The sequence below is a fragment of the Misgurnus anguillicaudatus genome, chromosome 8 (assembly GCF_027580225.2).
Source record: "Misgurnus anguillicaudatus chromosome 8, ASM2758022v2, whole genome shotgun sequence".
NCBI lineage: Eukaryota > Metazoa > Chordata > Actinopteri > Cypriniformes > Cobitidae > Misgurnus > Misgurnus anguillicaudatus.
In genome coordinates, this window is record NC_073344.2 from 6,956,731 (window position 1) to 6,978,691 (window position 21,961).

Consider the following 21,961-nt stretch of genomic DNA (forward strand, 5'->3'; position numbering starts at 1 on the left):
TGGAGATGTAAATACACATTCACAACTCAAGGACAAAGATGTTTTGAAAGCAATAAATAGTCTCCAGCTAGTGTAGGAGGATTAGACTTTCAACACATTTGTGGCCAAATGAAACACATGGGAAATACGCATTCTTACAGTATGTAAACAACATTCACACGCTCAGACAGTGCAACCCGTCCCCGCACTGTGTCCCATCATTGAGCGTGTATGCTTACATGGGCAGTTGCAACAATGGGGCTTTATTAGTGCTGTTCATTGATTTAAGTAACTTTTTTGACATTTGGGTATAAAGTGTTTCAATGCTACAATATATGGTGTAAAAACATCTGAGTGCTGCCCTCTTCAGGTTGAACGGTGGCTACTGCAGTTGAATTTTCCTGTTGGATGTTGTGGTACTGTGTGACGTAAGCGGTACGACCCTACATAAGCAGGTTCAAGCTCACCATGTCCTTGTTACGATCTCACCACACACTTGGTACGAGCTCAGTTCGTCCCCTCTAACTCCGTTGGGGTCTTCCCACTTTTCTTGCATTTATCAAATATTGCCAGTGGGTGGAGTCAGGCTCTGACTAGGGGTTTAGTTACTCTTTAAGTACCCATGACACATAATCTCACCTTTTACTTGTGTGTTTCAGAGCATGGGTGCAACAAAACGTCTCGATCGCCCCCCAGTGACTGGTCCTAGTATAGGTCATAAACCCCCCCTCCCCCATGTTATTCAATGGAACTTAAGACCAACTAAACAATTTAATTACACTTTTACCTTTTTTCCCAGCTGGTTTCTTTCATTTAATGTAGTTTTTATCACGCTGACGTAAATTTAATTGTTTGTTTTTAAATAAGTTTGTTTTTAGTTAGTTATCTAATGCTATAAAACGGTGGTGTCATGTAATGATTGACAGCTGTGATATGCGCATTCTTCGAGAGCGAGGGCGGGGCCTTAATTTCACGGCTTTACTTCCTGCTCACTACTACGCAGGACTGGTCCCGAAATCGCTACTGCGCAGACTCAAGAAGATCCAAGATGGCGGGTTCACTTTTCACCAATGGAAGAGAGCCAATGTGTGTCGTCCATCTTTTTTTACAGTCTGTTGGTTTACCTTTTACCTTAAATTTAGTCTGACAGATTTCTAAACAGTGTAATACAATAGACCAATCCAATCTGCCAACCACCAGATTTCTTCTTTTTGCCTAAAATATATACATCATATTGATATACAAAATTCACCGCCCCACACACATACACACCCTCTTTCCTTCAATAAGATTTAGGCTGTGTGATTTTTCAGGCTGAGAAATACAGTAAAGAAACATGTAATGTTTTGATAAATTAAAGAGCAGGCCGAGTCCTGACTGTTTTTTTTTCCAAAATCTTCTGGCCACACATCTTCAGCTCTGAATGTTTAAAGAGTAACTTAACCCTAAACCAACTTTTTTTAGTCAATGATCTGTACGAATGATGCTTTATTAGTGCTGTTCATTGCTTTTAGTAAGTTTTTTGACATTTGGATATAAAGTGTTTCAATCCTATAATATATGGTGTAAAATTGTCTGAGTGCTGCCCTCTTCAGGTTGAACGGTGGCTACTGCAGATTAATTTTCCTATTGGATGTTGGGTCCAAAAAGTAACTTGTGACATAAGCAGGTTCAAGCTCACCACGCCCTTGTTACGATCTCACCACACACTTGGTACGAGCTTAGTTCGTCCCTCTATCTCCGTTGGGATCTGCCCACTTTTCTTGCATTTTTCAAATATTAACAGTGGCGGAGTCAGGCTCTGACCAGGGGTTTAGTTACGCTTTAAAGAAATAGTTCACCCCATATCAAATTGTCATTGGCTATTTACTGTCATCTCATTCCAGTTTCTTCCATAGTACACAAAATCACCATATTGGTCACTTTTTATGCAAGAGGAAGGAAACAAATTCTTTGACCCAACACGAACACAAGTAAAAGACAACAGAACAGTACGTCGCCTTTAAGAGAAACATAAACATCACAGCCTGTAAATTATGGTCCAACTCACTAAAAGCTCTGGAGAACCCAAATAAAAGAGAAACACTTAATAATAATGCTCTTCCAAACTCTCTCATTTTGGTTTTATGAGGAAAAAAGTGTTTGAGAAAGCTACAGAGAGGCACATAAAAACACATTTTTGGTGAAATGTAAAAGTAGCCTCGCTCTAAATCTGACTGTCATGGTGTTTACTACTTTATTTACACATTTGGCTTTTTTTAAGTGCACCTATTTCATTGCTAACAAAATGTTTTTTGTGTGTTCACGTGGTTTATGGTTAAAATCACATTATTTTACACATTTTTGTAGCTCCAGGTATTCTGCCTTCCTCAAATGAATTGATTTTGTACAAAACTCATCGATTTGAAAAGCGCCGTGTCCCTGATTGTCCAGATAATCTGTACGTTGTGATTGGCCTGAATACCTCTGACGTCAGAAATGTGACGCTCCTTACCATGTTTAAAAGATTTGCTAACAATTCAAAGCATACAGGAGTTAATTTAAAGGCCAAGCAGGAGAAATTATGATAATGTCCATGTCAACAGGCCCAGGAAGTAAACTGTTGCCTACAATCCGTGTGTTTGTTGTAGTCCAAGAAAAGGGATTTACTTCCGTCATTGTTTCCTTTGCTGTATGTACCTTTTGCATATCGTTACACACCAAAGGAAATGTAAAAACGTGAATCGGATGATAGTTGCTCTTTAAAACCAAAAAAAAAAATGCCCACCAGTTTACTGTATAACAGACAACCACATGAAAATAATTTAAAAAATGAAGTCAAACTGAACTCTCAGTTATAATTATAATGTATTTTGGGAGTACGACATGTAGCAGAATGAATGGTCACCTGTTGTGTGTGTATGTTCAATAGAAATTTTATAATGAATGGGTTGTTAATGAGCACTAAAAGTTTCTTGAAAGAGTGGGTGGACTTTTCTAATAAAGAAAATTGGATCTTGCAGGCAATAATGAGGCAGTAAAAAACTGCACCGGACCATATAAAATCTCTAGTGATTAAAAAAACACATTTTGAGTAAAAAATGCATGTTCATATTTAAATCAAACACCCCACAAAGCCCCTGATAAAGTAAATCTCTTGGCATTCAAATTGACAATCTGGAGAGGATGACAAGCTGATCTGGTGTTACAGCTGACATCCAATGACTCAAAGTCCACCTGCCATTCTGGCAATGCAAACACACATCAGAATGCAACATAAAATCCATATAATCTCGTCACGCTACGCCCCTTTATCACCTTCCGTTTGTACAGACAAATTGGTTATTGCGTCTAGTTAAGACACAGTGTTAGCGTATCATAATTCAGTTAGCGTATAATAATGATTTAAGCGATTTGTACTTTTGCGTAGGATCTATGCCGAAGCCTCTACGCCGTAGGTTACGCGTCAGTTTTAGTTTACACTTCTGCGTTGTTGGTCACGTTGACGTGCATTCACACATGCAGATCGCTGGTAGGCAGAGTCTTCATGCATGTTACTGGTGTAAACCACAGTATCAAGACAAAAGACGAAGAAAAAGCAACTTGTTGTTGTGCGCGTTGCATGGAGAAGCATCCAGTGATGGACGTAAAAAAACAGCAACCTGAGTTGTTTAATATGACCCCTCAACTTGGTCCATCTTTAATTTTACTGTCGCAAGCGGAAATGCATATTAGGAAGTGTGACTCAGATTTTTTTTTGACCTGACCGGAAGGGTTTTAGCAAACCAATCACAGCGATTGTGGTCCACGTAGTACGGACATGTTGTTCCATTTTTGGAAAGGTGCACGTCAGGTAGGGGTGTCCTTATCATACCATCCATAATATCAGTGTAATTTTTACATGATAAAAAATATCATTTCGCGATATAAACGATAGAGTGACGCGATGACGTATGGCCCATTTACGTTTAATGCGCCGAGCAACAACACCTGAGGGCAAGAGCAGTATGTCAGCAACACGTCTATGTTGCTGACTAGGTGATACTAGCAGTGATGTGCAGCCCGAAAGTAAACAAAAGACTCAACCGAGCATCACTGTGCAAATTACTTTAGTTACCGTTAAACTGAAGTATTAAAGGTGGGGTGCTTGATTTTTGAAAAACACTGGAAAAAGGAACTCAGGCCGAGTACCAAAACACACTTGTAGCCAATCAGCAGTAAGGGGCGTGTATACTAACCGACATCGTTGACTGGGTTGCGTATTTGTGGGGCGGGTCTATCAAAAGAAGGTCCAGGTTCTATTGGGGTAGGGGCGTGTTTGTTTAGGTGATTTCAAATGTCAACATTGGCATTCAGAGATCATGCACCCCGCCTTTAAGGGATACCGACTGAATTGAATAATATTTAATTTGACAGATCCATCTTTTCTACCAATTTTCAATTAAAATATGTGATCTGATGAGTTTAAAGCTCCGTTTTGTTCTGCGACTGCTGCGAGGGGCGAGGGCATCACGCAACTTACTTCTGGGTCCTAAAGTACACCCAATTTTACCCAACATACGCAGACCATAGACACAGACAGACTTACTGATTTGTCCTGTGTTTATATGAAAATCTGATTTATTCACTTGTGTTTTATCACAACTAGATAAATATTTATCTCATGACCCCAAATGTGCCATGATTAATGTTAATGTTATTTATTTGATGTTTATGTGAACAAAAGTCCACTTACATGTAAATTTTAAATTTTAAATGGTTAGCTAATGACTTGAGTTACTGGGATCTGTTGGGAGTGTATGGCAGGGTTTCCCGCAGCACTTTGCAGTTCGGGCGGCCCACCTAAGCTGGGAAATCCAACAGCCATAACTAGGTCGTCCAAAATATATATATACTAGATATATATATAATAAAAATTCGCTGCATTAAAGGCCGTCAAGTGCATCTTGGAGAAGAGTGGACGCGCTTCACACCGCGAAAGCGCAAGCGCGCCAAATGAGGGAAAGACGTGGTTCGTCACTGTCTGGAGGATAACTAGTAGACAGTTGATAAAACATCTCGGAGTATAGCGCGGATGTGCTTCACACCGCGAGCGTGCACGCGCACCACACGGCCAAAATGATCCGTCAACTGTCTGGAGGATAGCCAGTTGATAAAACGTGTGTTCGTGAGAACTGTAAGTGCATTTATGTTTTGGGTTTATTTAAGCCTGTTATTGTATTAGTCTATAGTTCTTGCAAATTTAAAGTAAGCTGGAGATTTTTGTTGTTTGAGCAACCTGCTAGCTAGGTTCCACTTGCCTGTTGATTCGATATAATTGTTGAGCGAGCGCTCTTGCTCACGTTATTTATGTGCATTATTTACATGCTAAAGTAGTTACACTCCTTTAAGATAATGTAAATAATATTGGGAAATAATCAGTTTTTACAATCTTTGCGCTATCTATCATCGTTTGCCAGATGTTCTACAAATCTGCTTCAGTTTGTGTTTATTAACCTTTTAGTTTCACTTAATCACGCAGCTATTTTCATTAGTCTGTTAAAAACATTAAATTAATAAATAATTTAGTATATGTGTTCATTTTTTGTCATAGTCTTTTTAAAATTAAGTTTTATTTGAGTGATTTTAATAAAAATATTTTATATTTTCATCATGACGCGTGCGCCCCTCCCCTTTGAATGCCACGCCCCCGGCCACGCACACCCGCCCAACCCTACCACCTTAACTAACAAAATTTCTGCGGGAAACCCTGGTATGGGAAACCAGTAGTTAGACCAGATTTTGCATGAAATGTCTCAGCAAAAGTAAAGTAAAAGTAAACTGCAATTGTATAATTTAAACAGAGATGGCGATATAGAGGCCAAAGTTACGAATCACAACATAAAGAAATAGCTATAGAACAATGCAAATAATTTAGTTAAAGGTGCAATGTTGGACTTTTAGAAGGATCTCTTGATAAAAAATGCAATATAATATATATATATATATATATATATATATATATATATATATATATATAAATATATATATATATATATATATATATATATATATATATATATATATATATATATATATATATATAACTATATTATTAGTGGTGTATTGTTTTTATTACCTTAGAATACGCCATTTTGATCTACCTTACAGGGAAACTGCCCTTTCGCGCTGCCATGTTTCTATAGACCTAAACGTTCAAACTGTTCTATAAATCACATTTTGTTAATACGTTTTCTCAGACAATGACGTATTTGCTACCGTAGCTTCATTAGGAGTTTACGAAAAGAAGTGGTGAACTGTGGACAGAGCCGTTGGTTGCAATTCACAGTCTGACCGCTGCTTAATGTCACACATTGCACCTTTAAGAGGCAGCTGTCTACATAGCCAGTAGATAGCAAGTGAGCTCAGAAAATGAACAAGGCCAGAGGAATTCCTAATAGATATGCATACACATGCATATTTTAAAGAGAAGATGTATAATAACAATACAATTCACAGCCTACTGACTAGCTTGGGAGATCTTGTCGGCTTTAATGCTAAAAGAGTAAAAGTGCCGTGTTATCCCAAGTATGCTTTAAATTACAGCAGCCCACAAGTTAATGTGTCCTGCTGGTACACAATCTTAAGATATAGCGCAAGTCCTCTAAAGCCTTTCAACCAAAAACACATAAACAAGAGAAAGTGCACTGGGCCTTTTTCTTAATTCATGAGTCATGACAGAACAACTGCAAAGGCAGAAGCAGCAATGGAGTTGCTCACTATGGGGCTTCTATTAGGGTGGAAAAGCTGGGCAAGTCACTAAACAGTCTTTTTTCAGAGACTAACACATTCAGACCACATACTGAGGGCAATTCACCAAACACTTGCACCACTTTAGCGCTCAAAAACATGCGTATTACTTAACAACCAAGCATGACGTGATTGAATGCGTTAGCTGTGAAACCACGTAAAACTGCTGCATCATGATTTTTTAGACTGAGCCATTATTATTTATTCAGAGCAGAGTTTCATTATGTAAATAGGCCTTATTGTGGATTGTGTTTGCAATATTTGCCTTGCAAAGAGAAAAATCACACATTGCTTTTTTATCCATTTCTGTCTTCCTAATTACATTTACTAATTCGGCAGATGCTTTTGGTGTTGTATCAAAATTAGTATAGAGAATTATGCAGTAATGCACCTATAGCTCTTGAAAACAAATAAAAAGCAGCTCCTAACAAATACATTATTTAAGTAAAAAAATAAAGTACTTTTAAAGGTGCAGTATGTAAATTTTAGCAGCATCTAGTGGTGAGGTTGCGATTTGCAACCAACGGCTCAGTCCAGTGCTCACCCCTTGCTTTCGAAACGCATAGAGAAGCTACAGTACGGTAGCCGCCACCAGAAAAACATGTCATTGTCGGAGACAACTTAGTAAAAAAGTTTGTCGGTTAAGGGCTTCAATAAAAACATGGCGTCACAAAATGGCGACTTCCATGTAAGGGGACCCTCTGTGTATGTAGATAAAAACATCTCAATCTAAGGTAATAAAAACATAACGGTTCATTATAAAAAAGGTCTTTATACACCCCTGATCATATAGTTTTGTACATTATTTTGCATTTCTGTCAAGAGATTATTCTAAAAATTACACACTGCACCTTTAAAGGTCAACTCACAGCTGTTTTCAAGGATGTGGTTCGTTTTGTGGGTGGCATTTTTTCCACAACTGCTTCTCGGTGATCTATTTTATTTTACTGTACTGTTCCCATGCAGTACATCTACTGTATGGTTCTTTGTATAGTAGCTTTATTTAAGCATGTGGGGTCAGCCAGTGGCCTTGTGAAAGACTGAGTAATAATTATGGAGTAGATGTGTGTGAAGCCATAAATCCAGTTGAGAGCGTTTGCTTCCAGCAGACCCACTGTGTTCCAGATACTTCAGCCCTGGAGACTGATTAACTCTCGGCAAATAGCGAGTCCACCAGCATGGAAGTGTCTGAGAGATGGAGAGCGAGTGCATTACAACAACAGCCAAATAAAAAGGTCACCTGGCTATTCTTAACGTGGCAAAACATTGTAGTCTCTGAAGAGCCATATAAAATACAGAGTCTGACATCATACTGAAAATATGGAATTCTGAATATAACCTGAATGTTTAAGGAGAAATATTACAATTTAAAATAAATATTAAATAACATTCTGCCTATTTTTTTTACCACAAATCTGTAATGGTGCGTTCACACCAGACGCGGCAAGTGCGAGTGATTTACATGTTTACAAGTCAATGCAAAGACGCGAATAGGATTCCTGCGGCGTGGTAAGCGCAAATGGCACGGATGACCCATTCCGTGCAAATTGAACATTCGCGCATAATCTGTGCGTGTTGAAAAATCTGAACTTTGGTCGATTATCGCGCCGGGTTAACCAATCAGAAGCTTGCTCTAGCAACGTGATTACAGGAAGCGAGTGGAGGCAGAAAAAACAAACAACAATGGGGGACAATCATCATCGCTATATGAGACATCTTCGTACTTTTACAGGAATTAAAAGGATCTTGTTCGGAGGAAAGTGAGTGAGGAGGTCGAACAATCTGATAAGTTACTCAATTTGAGCTACCCCCTTACATGACGCGAATTTACGCGTAAATGTCTCGAATGACTAAAATTTCACGCGTGAATGAAGCGAGTAAAATCAAAATATTCAACCGTCCAACTACGCACGAATGGTGCGTTTTTGCCGGCTCTTTCGCGTCTGGTGTAAACGCACAGTAACATTGACTATGCTTATGCTAAAAGGTTTGATTACCTTTCAATAAGGACGTTTACACAAAATGTTTTGTGAACATTCCCAAATCGTTCTGGGACAACATGGATCATCAGATTTTGTTCAGGTTCGGAGACCATATCAGTTTGAATGCATACTGTTGAAAGATGTATCTAGCCGCCTTTCCACTGCATACAACATACGGAAACGACAGTCGGAGTTCGCCCCCTAGTGGCAGTCGTAATGAAGTTTCAGTTTAATCGTATATGGGAGAGAAACTCATTCCAGCCAAAGGGCTCATTCTAATTGCATTCATTTATTTATTTTACCATGGTAAAATAAATAAATGAATGCAAATGAATGAAACAATAAACAGCTATGCATATATGACAAAGATTACCAATATTTTTTGGAGAGAACATATGAAGACAAGATTAAAATAATAACATGCACAAATTAAATTATAATTTATTACTTATCAGTAATCAATAGTTTTTTAAAGGATTCATGTGTTACTAATAAAGTTAAACAAAAAGGAGTAATCATTTTCACCTTACACACAGTTTGTGATTGGAATACAATGAAATATACATCACTTCCGGTCGCATATCGCATGCGGTGTAGTCAGTGGCGGTTCTAGACAAATTTCACTAGGGGGGCCAAGGAGGGGCCAAGGAGGGGGTTATTTAAAGATTATAGGGGTGGTTACAGGAATTAGTTTAAGACAGGACTAGGCCTTAGTTTAATTAGGAAATATAGCAAGTTTTAACAAACATGCCTTACTAAATACATTACTTGTGTGCATTTTGAAGCAAAACAAAGAGCACTGGTGTATTTTAAGATATGGCATTGCAAGTTGTTTTCAGTTTGGACAGCTCTTACATTTATTTTTAGTCTAGGACTAGTCTAATCCCTTTCCGGGAAACTGTAAAGTAAAATAAAGTTTACGGGGCAATCATATTTATTTAATACAAGAGTGAGGGCAGGTGCAAAAGGGGAGCTGGGCTCTTTTCTAAAGCCCCCCAACCGAAAATCATGCGTGCATACTTAATAAACTTTATGAAATGCAAACTTTTATAAAGAAAAACGTTTGTTTTAGTTTAGATATAAACACACATTGCTACACAGTTAGTGACCACAATCTACTCAATATTTAAAATAATATAAATTTAAATTGTAAACATTTTTATATGTAACATTTAGTGCTGGGCAAAGATTAATCTTGATTAATCGCATACAAAATAAAAGTGATTTTTTTTTCATAATATATGTGAGTGTACTGTGTGTAATTATTGTGTATATTTAACCACACACACATTCATATATTCATTTCAGAATTGTTTTACTTATATATAATTTTTTTTCATTTATTTTTAATATAGAATATATAAAAATATAAATAAATATATATAAACATGTAAATGTTTCTTAAATACATACATGAATGTGTGTGTATTTATTTATACATAATAATTACACACAGCACATTTATTTTGTATGCGATTAATCGCGATTAATCTTTGCCCAGCACTAGTAACATTTAATTATATTCCTCCAATTTTATGCACGTACATGTAAGAGCATAATTACAGTCCTTACTAGTGCCCAAACCTGCATACACATTCTCAACATCGGGAGATTGGGAACGAATTGAGACACACGCCAAGCAGCACCCGCAGCCGGCTACAGTGATTGGGTGCGCTGCTCTAATTTGCCCGTGTAGAACGTTGCGTCGCATTAGTTCGCGTGTAAAATCAAAATAAATTAATACTTTTTTATTTGGTCAGAACGGGGTAGCCACAGGGGTGGCCAGGGACATGTCTACAGAGGCACGGGCCACCCTTGGCCTCCATGTAGAACCGCCACTGGGTGTAGTCGCACAAGTTCAAAAATTTTAATGGATCCAACGCTCAAAACGGATCCGAAATTTATGCATCCGCAGATGGTGGCCATCTCACCCAGCCCTTGTGTGCAGTGGAAAGGCGGCTTCTAAGATAAGTCACATTTTATATAAAATAGTTACACTGATAATATAATGTATAATAGAAATAACTAGTTATTTGCAGATCTTTGGATCCCACTTTATATAATACTGACTCTACTGTGTGTAGTACCCCAAACTTTATCTTATCAGTATGATTCCTGTATGAAATTCAGAAGCATTTTTCCCACTATCAGACATCAGGCAATTGTTTAAAGATGATGGATTATATACTGGCAATCCAAAGTGCATAAAACGCATAAGAACTCATGCTGTGTGATTATTTTAAATTCACTCTTAAAACGAATGTGTTAAATTAACACATCTTGTGTCTAGTTAAGGACAACACATCTAGTGTGTTGTCCTTAACTTAACACATCTCTGTGTTATTTTTGGAATAACACACTTTGTGTTGTTTGAACACATCTTGTGTTGTCCATTTCATTTATTTAAGCTCACAATCTACACGAAATGACACACAATGTGTTAAAATAACACATAATGTGTTAAATAGTTTAACACAAAACAATGTGTTAAAATTAACACATCCTTTCTTAGAGTGTTGGGTGACAATGACAACAGATTTGCGCGCTCTGCATATCTAGGATTTCAGAATATAGTAATTTAAAACAAGTAAAAACCAAAGCTATCAGTATTGTATCGGTGCATCACTAGTTTGCACAGTATAATAGTCATTATTGTACGTATAAGGAAAGTCCCCATAAAAAATTAAAACCAATACGTGTGTGTGTTAGTGACACAAATAAGGCATGTGAGGACAGAAATCACTATTTCAATATACAGTAATGCTTGTACAGCACTGGAAAATTTGCATATCAGTAAAGAATCATACCCACAGTATGCAAGTGCATTGAATGGAAATATGATCAAAACCTGTCTATCACTGCACTCCTCACTGCCCCTAAACTTAAAACTTTCAACTGGTAACCTTTAAGTGGTTTTAGTTTAAAAAGCAATTGGCATGTGACCATGTTTGTGTCTAATATGTGCTACTTCGGTATCTCAACACCTTGAACAAATCTCTCATATTTCTGCCTGTTGATTTTGTGTTGATAGAAGCAGCAAACGTGGCTGTTAACCATGCTGCTTTTCTGCAAGAATAATATTTATGCTCATATTGCTTTCTAATTAAATCCATCTGAGAGTTCACAAAATTCCTCTGTTGATAATGAGACAAAATGGTCATGAGGGCCAAAATCTGAATACTGTGCACATTTGCTCTGTTCTAAAAGCTAGTAAATGGTTTCCCGGACAGGGATCCTAAAAAATGTAAGAGCTGTCCAAACTGAAAACAACTTGCACTGACATATCTTAAAATACATCAGTACCCTTTGTTTTGCCTCAAAATGCACACAAGTAATGTTGTTAGTAAGGCATGTTAGTAAAACTAGTTATATTTCCTAAACTAAGGCCTAGTCCTGGCTTAAGCTAATCCCTGTATGTTAGGCATCATAGGCATTCTCCTAATAGGCAAACTGATTAAAAAAGGAAGGAAAATATGTGTACTTCATACTTCATTTCATGCCTCTAAGGCACCATTGTGTGTGACCTTTGTGCTAAATCCAATCCCAGAATGCATTTTGCCATGCTAAGTGAAAAAATAAAATTAAATATATAAATAAGGTAAGAGACAAGCTAAGACTATAAATGTTTCATTAGTTCACAGTGTGTAGATTTTACCGGCATCTAGAGGTGAGATTGCAAATTGCAACCAACAGCTCAGTCCACCACTCTCCCTTCCCTTTCAAAACGCATATGTTATCCGCCACAGGACAAACCTGTTATCGTCTGAGACAACATAGTGTTTGTGTTGTGCAAGCACGAATATCTCTTCTCCTAGCGATCTGAATATCTAGCATTTCAGTCCAATGGCTTGAAGAATCCAGCAGCCAATTTTGCATATAACCCGACACACTAAACAACGTAAAATAAGTACACACTTTCAGACTTACTGGGGACTGGATGGGCCTGGTTTACAACCCAAAACACAAGAAACACCAACATATCCTTCACACAAGTCACTGACCTGTCCAAATGATGTATCAAAGTACAACAGCAGATTTAAATTGGATTTTCTCAAGCAAAAACTGACCCAAAAATGAAGTGATGCAAAGGCAATTGGGTTGGAAAAAACATTTAAAGTCTGTGTAAAGTCCGACATGAAATGTGTTCTCACACTGTGAAAAAATGCTGTAATCCTGCATGCAAGTTTAATTTAATTGGTTAAACGAAAACACCACAGTTTTTCAATATTTACTATTTTCTTGCCTCAACTTGGACGAATTGATACACGCCTATCTTTGTTCAGTGCATGCACTTGATCTTATTGCAGCGCGTCGTGAATGTGTTGGCATTTGGCCTGGCCCCATTCGTTCCTTGGGATCCAGACAGGGATGAATTTGGAAGCCACCAAACACTTCCATGTTTTCCCTATTTAAAGACTGCTACATAAGAAGTTACATGAGTAAATATGGTGACACAAAACAAAACGTGGCAATTTTTTAAGCGGATAAAATGGAAAGTAGTCAGGAGTGATGATGTTACTGCGTGCGTTAAAGTAAAACAAAAACTTATATTGATATGACAATTTCTTTACAGTGCAGTTTGTCACACCACTGAAAATAAGTTTTATACCAACCAGTCAAATTTGAATGATGAAAAAACGGCAAGTAAATGAAATAAGTTGTCAAGATCTTGTCAAAATAATGCTCTTAAACGCTGGGGGTGTGTATGCTGTTTGTGCTAAACCCACACCCACACGAATGAAGGCTGCCTTTTTCTTTAAAAACTGCTACAACCTGAATTTCAGCAATACATTTCTAAGATTTATAACATGTTCTCAAAATTTACTTTACACATACTTTAGTGAATAAAAGCATTTCACACTTGGTTTTAACAGAAATAAGTATTGGTATAGAGTTGTGTGCACAACTTTTAATAGAGCATGCTAACTTTTGGGGAAATATTGAATGTTTATGTATGCTAATCCAGTATAATGTCTTCCACGCACAGATGGAACAGCTCCAAATATTAGGCCCTGGGGAGGCAGAATGAAAGCATATCTCATTAGATGAAAAATAAAGTAGATTAGTATGAAAAAATGTTGATTTTCTCCTTTTAGATACAGCTGAGGGAAATAGTCTGAGTAATATCTGTTTTTGCATGTTACCAATTTCAAATACACTTTTGAAAAAAAAAAAAAGATTTCACAGCGACTAATAGCACACATTTAAAAAACATAACACCACAAAGAAAAACCAAGAAACCATTAAACTTCCAACTGCTTGACGTGGTCACAACTGGGTTTGGACATGCCTAAGTTTACTAATATGCATAACACACACACAAACTTGCTCCATAAAAGGGCTTTCTGCAAAATATATTATAATTACAGTTTGTGATTATAGCATGTGTGATTATAGCTTAAATTTTTTAAATTTTATTCATTCATACACTCACCTAAAGGATTATTAGGAACACGGTTCAATTTCTCATTAATGCAATTATCTAATCAACCAATCACATGGCAGTTGCTTCAATGCATTTAGTGGTGTGGTCCTGGTCAAGACAATCTCCTGAACTCCAAACTGAATGTCAGAATGGAAAAGAAAGGTGATTTAAGCAATTTTGAGCGTGGCATGGTTGTTGGTGCCAGACGGGCCGGTCTGAGTATTTCACAGTCTGCTCAGTTACTGGGATTTTTACGCACAACCATTTCTAGGGTTTACAAAGAATGGTGTGAAAAGGGAAAAACATCCAGTATGTGGCAGTCCTGTGGGGGAAAATGCCTTGTTGATGCTAGAGGTCAGAGGAGAATGGGGCGACTGATTCAAGCTGATAGAAGAGCAACTTTGACTGAAATAAACACTTGTTACAACCGAGGTATGCAGCAAAGCATTTGTGAAGCCACAACACGCAAAACCTTGAGGTGGGTGGGCTAAAACAGCAGAAGACCCCACCGGGTACCACTCATCTCCACTACAAATAGGAAAAAGAGGCTACAATTTGCACAGCTCATCAAAATTGTACAGTTGAAGACTGGAAAAATGTTGCCTGGTCTGATGAGCCTCGATTTCTGTTGAGACATTCAGATGGTAGAGTCAGAATTTGGCTTAAACAGCATGAGAATATGGATCCATCATGCCTTGTTACCACTGTGCAGGCTGGTGGTGGTGGTGTAATGGTGTGGGGGATGTTTTCTTGGCACACTTTAGGCCCCTTAGTGCCAACTGGGCATTGTTGAAATGCCACGGCCTACCTGAGCATTGTTTCGAACCATGTCCATCCCTTTATGACCACCATGTACCCATCCTCTGATGGCTACTACCAGCAGGATAATGCATCATGTCACAAAGCTCGAATCATTTCAAATTGGTTTCTTGAACATGACAATGAGTTCACTGTACTAAAATGGCCCCCACAGTCACCAGACCTTAACCCAATAGAGCATTTTTGGGATGTGGTGGAACAGGAGCTTCATGCCCTGGATGTGCATCCCACAAATCTCCATCAACTGCAAGATGCTATCCTATCAACATTTCTAAAGAATGCTTTCAGCACCTTGTTGAATCAATGCCACATAGAATTAAGACAGTTCTGAAAGCGAAAGGGGCTCAAACACAGTATTATTATGGTGTTCCTAACAATCCTTTAAGTGAGTGTATAATGACCATTAAAGGGCAGGTCTAACAGTATTTCATGCATTCTGACAAATTCATGCATGAGATTCATTGAGTTATGGTGCTCATATGAGAAATGTAGATTTGAGTCCAGCATGCGACACATCTAGATCCAATCACTTCAATACAGGAAACATCTCACCATACAAAGCATTTATTTTCTTCAGTAAACAATAAGTGGATATTATTACTACGTTTTTATTACGAGTGACGCAAAGACCTTCCTATGCTGCTTTTTTGAGAAAAAAAGCAAGATTGGGTTATCTATATGTTTCTAACATTTCAAAAATATTTAAGATATGTATATGTATGTCTTTTTATTATTTAAAAATGAATTAAATTATCTTTTTTATTTTTAGTATTTGCGTTTTTTATTCTTTTTCTTATTTAATACACACATACACTCATTATTATGCAGATTTCACTCACAAATTCGTGCAAGAGATTCATTGAGTTATGGTGCTTATATGAAAAATGTAGATTCGAGTCCAGCATGAGACCCACCTAGATCGGCGGTGAACACAGGACTTAACTCGTTTTATGTAGTGGTTACTGAGCGTTCTAATTGACAAGAGATTCCCCTTTCAATCTCTTCCCGAGCATCATGTAATATGAAGCGACGAGAGACTTTTCAATGGTTTTCCACACCAGTGCACTTCTGTATCTTCTCCACCTCTGTGTTCATGCACCACCTCACTCCCTCAAAACAGCCCTGCCCCCTCCATCCAGTCCTCTGGTGTGTCAGCTAACACTGCAGGGACCAAACCACACACTCAACTGTGGCACTCTGTTGCACAAGCTGTTAATGCATGTGAAATCATCGGTTACAAGATGCACATCTGCGATAAAACGTTTAATGAGTTGCAAAAGTTTGTAAGTGAATTATATTGTGGTTAAATGCTTTATGCCACGGGTTCTCAACTGATCTGTTCTGACAGGGTTGCTGAAAATACTAATAAAAATGCCTGATCAAATAATTTCTGTATGGCTTTGGATGGTGAAATCACAAAATCAGGTGTCTGACATAAAAGTTTGGTAGGTAAGAGACGTTAAGAATAACTGATCTGCTGTATGCACTGATTTGAAACAATCATATTAGGAGCAAACATAATAAGATAATGGCGCCCTTAAAGGATTAGTCCGTTTTCTTAAAAAAAAAAATCCAGATAATTTACTCACCACCGTGTCATCCAAAATGTTGATATCTTTCTTTGTTCAGTCGAGAAGAAATTATGTTTTTTGAGGAAAACATTCCAGGATTTTTCTCGTTTTAATAGACTTTAATGGACACCAACACGTAACAGTTTTAATGCAGTTTAAAATTGCAGTTTCAAAGGAGTTTCAAAAATGATCCCAAACGAGGCATAAGAGTCTTATCTAGCGAAACGATTGTCATTTTTTACAAGAAAAATTAAAAATATGCACTTTTAAACCACAACTTCTCGTCTATCTCCGGACCTGATGCGCCAGCGCGACCTCACGCAATACGTCATCACGTCAAGAGGTCACGGATGACGTATGCAAAACTCCGCCCCAGTGTTTACAAGTGTGGAAAAAGAGGACCGGTCCGACGTTGTTGTATGTGGAATGATACTAATTAATGTCTTTGTGTCAATTTATTGTTTAAAATGGTCCGCAAATGTGTGTTTCATATATGTAACACGTGACCTTTTCACGACATTACGCAACTACATGAGGTCGCGCTGACGCGTGCCATGACCGGAGATAGACGAGAAGTTGTGGTTTAGTGCATTTTTTTTTCTTGTCAAAAATGACTCCGTTGAAACTGCAATTTTAAACTGCATTAAAACTGTTACGTGTCGGGGTCCATTCAAGTTCATTAAAAAGAAAAATCCTGGAATGTTTTCCTCAAAAAACATAATTTCTTCTCGACTGAACAAAGAAAAACATCAACATTTTGGATGACATGGTGGTGAGCAAATTATCTAGATTTTTTTTAAGAAAATTGACTAATCCTTTAACTTAAAGCTGTTTAAATCTTCTAAGCTATGCTGCCATGACATTTATGTTCACTTTGGTGATACAGTATTTGTGATTTGTGGCCTTTATTTTATGAATGGTTGAAATCAAGTATGCCTTCAATGACACCATTCATGGCAGATCGGTGCTGAAAATCTTTGCAACACTATAATCTGACAAATCACCATATAAAAGAAAGCTTTTACTGCAGTGTGCCCCATTAAACTGCCTCCAATCTGTGTCTAATGCTCGTCTGGATAAAGTGTGTCTGTGCATCAGCGTAATCCCGTCATACTATTTATTGTATCTGACACATTAAACATCAAACATCATTTGCTTAGCTAACTAGAAGGGACACCTACTACTGTGAATATGAAACAGAATGACTCAGAGCTTTACATGTGTGGCCATAGCTAACGTTCAATTTACAGCACACAAAACCGATTGCATTCAAAACACAAAAATATTTCATACTGTGTCACTATGAGATCTCTTCTAAAGTGTTTCAATGCTTTATTGTAGTACAATATGACCGTAGCAAGAGTCTAGACAGGATGAGAAATCTTCTATTTACCAAAGAATAAATAACCTTTTGTGCCACATCATATCCTGCCCACATCCTCCCGAGTCTGATCCAATCACTTCAATACACAGGAAACATCTCACCACACAAAGCATTTATTTTCTTCAGTAAACGATAAGTGGATTTGACTCTTACTACATTTTTATTTCGAGTGACGCAAAGACCTTCCTACAGTACAGTATGCAGTTGCCAGTTTTAGGAAAAAAGGCAAGATTGGGTTGTCTATATGTTTAAAACATTTCAAAATTATTTCAGATTATGCATATGTCTTTTTAATATTTAAAAATTGATTAGTATTTGCATTTTTATTATTTTTTTAAAGGTGCAGTGTGTCATTTTTAGAAGGATCTCTTCACCGAAATGCAAAATAATATACAAACCAATATTATTAGGGGCGTAAAAACTTTTCATAATGAACCATTATGTGTTTATTAGCTTAGAATGAGAACGTTTTAATCTACATACACCGAGGGTCCCCTTACATGGTATTCGCCATTTTGTGCCGCCATGTTTCTACAGAAGCTCTTAACGGACAAACTTTTTTTACTAAGTTATCTCCGAAGATGACATTTTTGTCCGGTGGCGGCTACCGTAGCTTCTCTATGTGTTTCAAAAGCTAGAGGTGAGCAGTGGACTGAGCCGTTGGTTGCAATTCGCCACCTCACCACTAGATGCCGCTAAAATGTACACACTGCACCTTTAATATATTACACACTAGGCATGGGCCGGTATAAGACTCCGGCGGTATGATAACCTTTAGCAAAAATACCACGGTTTCATAGTGTTGCGGTATTGCCATTGCAACACTTAAATGTGTTATTTTCAAATGGCAGGTAAAATAAAGCCTTTAAAGGTGCAGTGTGTAAATTTTAGCGGCATCTAGTGGTGAGGTTGCAAATTGCAACCAACTGCTTAGTCCACGGCTCACCCCTCGCTTTTGAGAAGCTACGGTAGCCGCCACCGGACAAACATGTCATCGTCGGAGAAAAAAAATTGTCCTTTAAGGGCTTCTGTAGAAAAATGGCAGCAAAAAATGGCGACTTCCATGTAAGGGGACCCTCGCTCTATGTAGATAAAAAGGTCTCGTTCTAAGGTAATAAACACATAACGGTTCATTATGAAAGGTCTTTATACACCCCTGATAATATAGTTTGTATATTATTTTGCATTTCTGTCAAAAGATCCTTCTAAAAATTACACACTGCGCCTTTAAATTATAATATGCTTTCAAAAAATATATAATATTTTCGTAATGTATATTAAATGTAAACATCAATCACATGACTTAATGATTTAATGAATTTTGTATAAACACAGCTCATTCCTTGGAGACGGTATCACAGAACATTTCAGTGGTTTTGAAACCTTGACCGTTTAAAACCTCTGTATACCTTTAACACACATACACTCATTATTTTGAGAACGCTTGAGTTATATTGTATACAGTTACATTTGTCTATAAGATTTACATCTACAGTACCGTTTTTGTGGTATCTGTAGTTTTCAGAAAAAGGGTCAAGGGTTCAACTCTTTCCTGAAAGGAAATTGCGACAATAGAAAGAGCATCTCAATGTCATATTGATTTAAAAATGACCCTGTGGTTTCACAATCTCTGTCTCACAGACCCGACATTCACTAGTTTTTCCCGTCATTTAATTCATAATTTTGTTTTCACACACCTGCAATGACATCACACCCCGCTGACCTATAACCATTCACCCATCCCTAACTACCGTAACTCGTTGTCATTCATAAAAATAAATCCGAAGTTAGCAAAACAACGTACTCTACTCTCCTCTCTAAGAGTTGGATCTTACCAGGTGTGCGCGACGGTGAACCGGCGTCTGTGGCGGCTACCCTTGTTGACCATGAGCTTCCGAAAGAGACGCGGGGAGCTGCGAGGGGAAATTTTGGGTGATGTGATGCGCTTGTTGCCTGTACCCAGTCTCGCCGGCTCCAGCTCCAAATGCATGTGCTCTTTAAAGGTGCGAATGCAGGGGTCCAATTCTGTAGTGTTCAGCTCATTGGAGGACATGATGATGCCGACCCTATTTCGCCCCCTTTATTGAGTCACACTGCCTCAACTGTTTCCTCCCGGTCTATCAGTCCACAGGAGGTTATGCCATGCAGGCTGATGTTTTGTGTGTCGGACAGGAATATCTGCGTGAGGCTGTGCTATTCTCTCTCTCTCTTTCTCTGTCAGCTTAGGCTTTCGGCAATGCAGTAGAATAATCCTCTCTCGTTCGGTTCCACTGACACACTGAGCACGGTCTCTCTCAGCGCAGTCACACCTCCTTCCTGTGAGAGCAAGAAAAAAAACACCCTCTCTCTTTTTCTATAACCACACCTCTCTCACCCATTTCTTCTTATAGGCAAAGCTTTCTCTCTGTCTCTCTCTCTCTCTCTTACGGACATACATAACCGACTCCTTTTAGAATCGTGGATGTCCGGGCTTCTTGATATGACTCACATACTTATTTATTTACATGTCTGTCTTCCACTCACTCCACCACCGTTTTCTCTGCTCACTACTTTATTCAGGAAACTCCATCTTAAATTATTCAACAAAAGCAGATTTTCTCTCCCATCACCTCTTTAGAAAGTAGTAGACAAAGCTTCCCATGATGCTCTGCACAGTTTCAGCAGATGCAAAGAGGACACCCGGAGAAAGGCATCGACTGATCGCATCCAACTCTGCTGCCTCAGGTGATATTTTTAATGAAAAAATTCTGAATAGCTCTGAGAGCCCTGGATTTAAAAAAAGGTCACGAGAAAAATGTGCATGGTGACGGTGAAAGCTCCACCCACCTTCGCGGCTGATTGGTCAGCGGTTGGTTCGCTTGACGGGTGACTCTGGTTGAATTCTGATGAGGGCTTCTGCCCTTTCACAGCTCAGTGGCGCTGAAGACACCGATAAAAAAATCCCAAAAGCAATTTAAGCTGCGGATTAGCTGTGTCCACAAAATAAATGTAGCTTTGAGGTAAACGAAGGGTTGGATATTAAATGTGCTGCTTTGACAAGAAAACAACGCATATTAAATGTTACATGAATGACACATAGATTATTAAAATAAGGGGTTTATGTGAAGGTGCTCCTTATATTTACTTCACATAAAGTTCCAACCACGAAGAAAATGTAATGCATTATATCTTCTATATCTCATTTAAAAGCATTTTTAAGATACCAATGTTTAGTTGTTCAGTCTGAAAGTAATACAAAATCCACACCAAGAAAAAAACTTCTGAAGCCATGACGTTGTACAGCCATTATCAGAGGTGTTATGCTTCCTTCAAAGCACGCTTGATGGTGAAACGGCGCAGTGTGTCAGCAGCACAGCGGGATTATCTGTGGCTCTCATAAAGACATATTGAAGAATGGAAGCATGTTAGCCAGATATCAACCTGCCAGTCAACATCTGCAGGCAGCCAGGGCTTCACCATGGAGACCAGAGAGAAGAAGTAATGAGAACAAGAAAAGATGATAAACGAGAGCATAAACAAAAAATGCGAACAGATGGTGAAATATTTTCTGTGTTGTTTTGACTTTGATGTTCAAACGCTGAGAATATAGCTTTGTACAGATCTGGGTTGACACACTGAGGTTTAATTCTAAGATTAACGATAAGAAAAAGATAGATGAAAAGAAGAAAAGCAATTTGATCACAATCAGTATGGCTTTTGGTATCAGTACAGGCTCTGTACTCGATTTAGTGTGACTTAAATTTATGGGGCACTAGGACAAAATTTGCATACCCTTTTAATTTCAGTAGAGGGAAATAAATAAACTTTAGAATAAGTGAAAAATTCAAGCAATGTTATTACAGTTTTACAGTACAATAGCTTGAATATCAGGTTGTTTATTTCATACTGCGATTTCATTAAGTTCACCCAAATGGAAAATTAAATGATCTTTTATAATGCCCCAAAGAAGAAAGTACAGGTTTTGCAGTTTTTGGGTGAACTTTTTTGCTTTAAGGTTCCCCAAAGGACTCACTACATTGTGATCATTTTGCAC

At 38.0% G+C, this 21,961-nt stretch overlaps 1 protein-coding gene across 3 annotated transcripts in view; it reads right to left on the minus strand.

Annotated features, from left to right (window-relative positions):
* pde4ba (phosphodiesterase 4B, cAMP-specific a) overlaps positions 1-21,961 on the minus strand; it is a 204,887-nt gene that overhangs the window by 110,443 nt on the left and 72,483 nt on the right. The window contains exon 1 of one of the 3 annotated variants that reach the window (XM_055214350.2): positions 19,764-20,177. The exons of the other annotated variants lie outside the window; for them this stretch is intronic. Coding sequence (XP_055070325.2) covers positions 19,764-19,981 — 218 coding nt within the window. The 5' untranslated portion in view covers positions 19,982-20,177. Of the gene's footprint in view, positions 1-19,763; positions 20,178-21,961 lie in introns of those variants that run through there. 3 annotated transcript variants of the gene reach the window in all.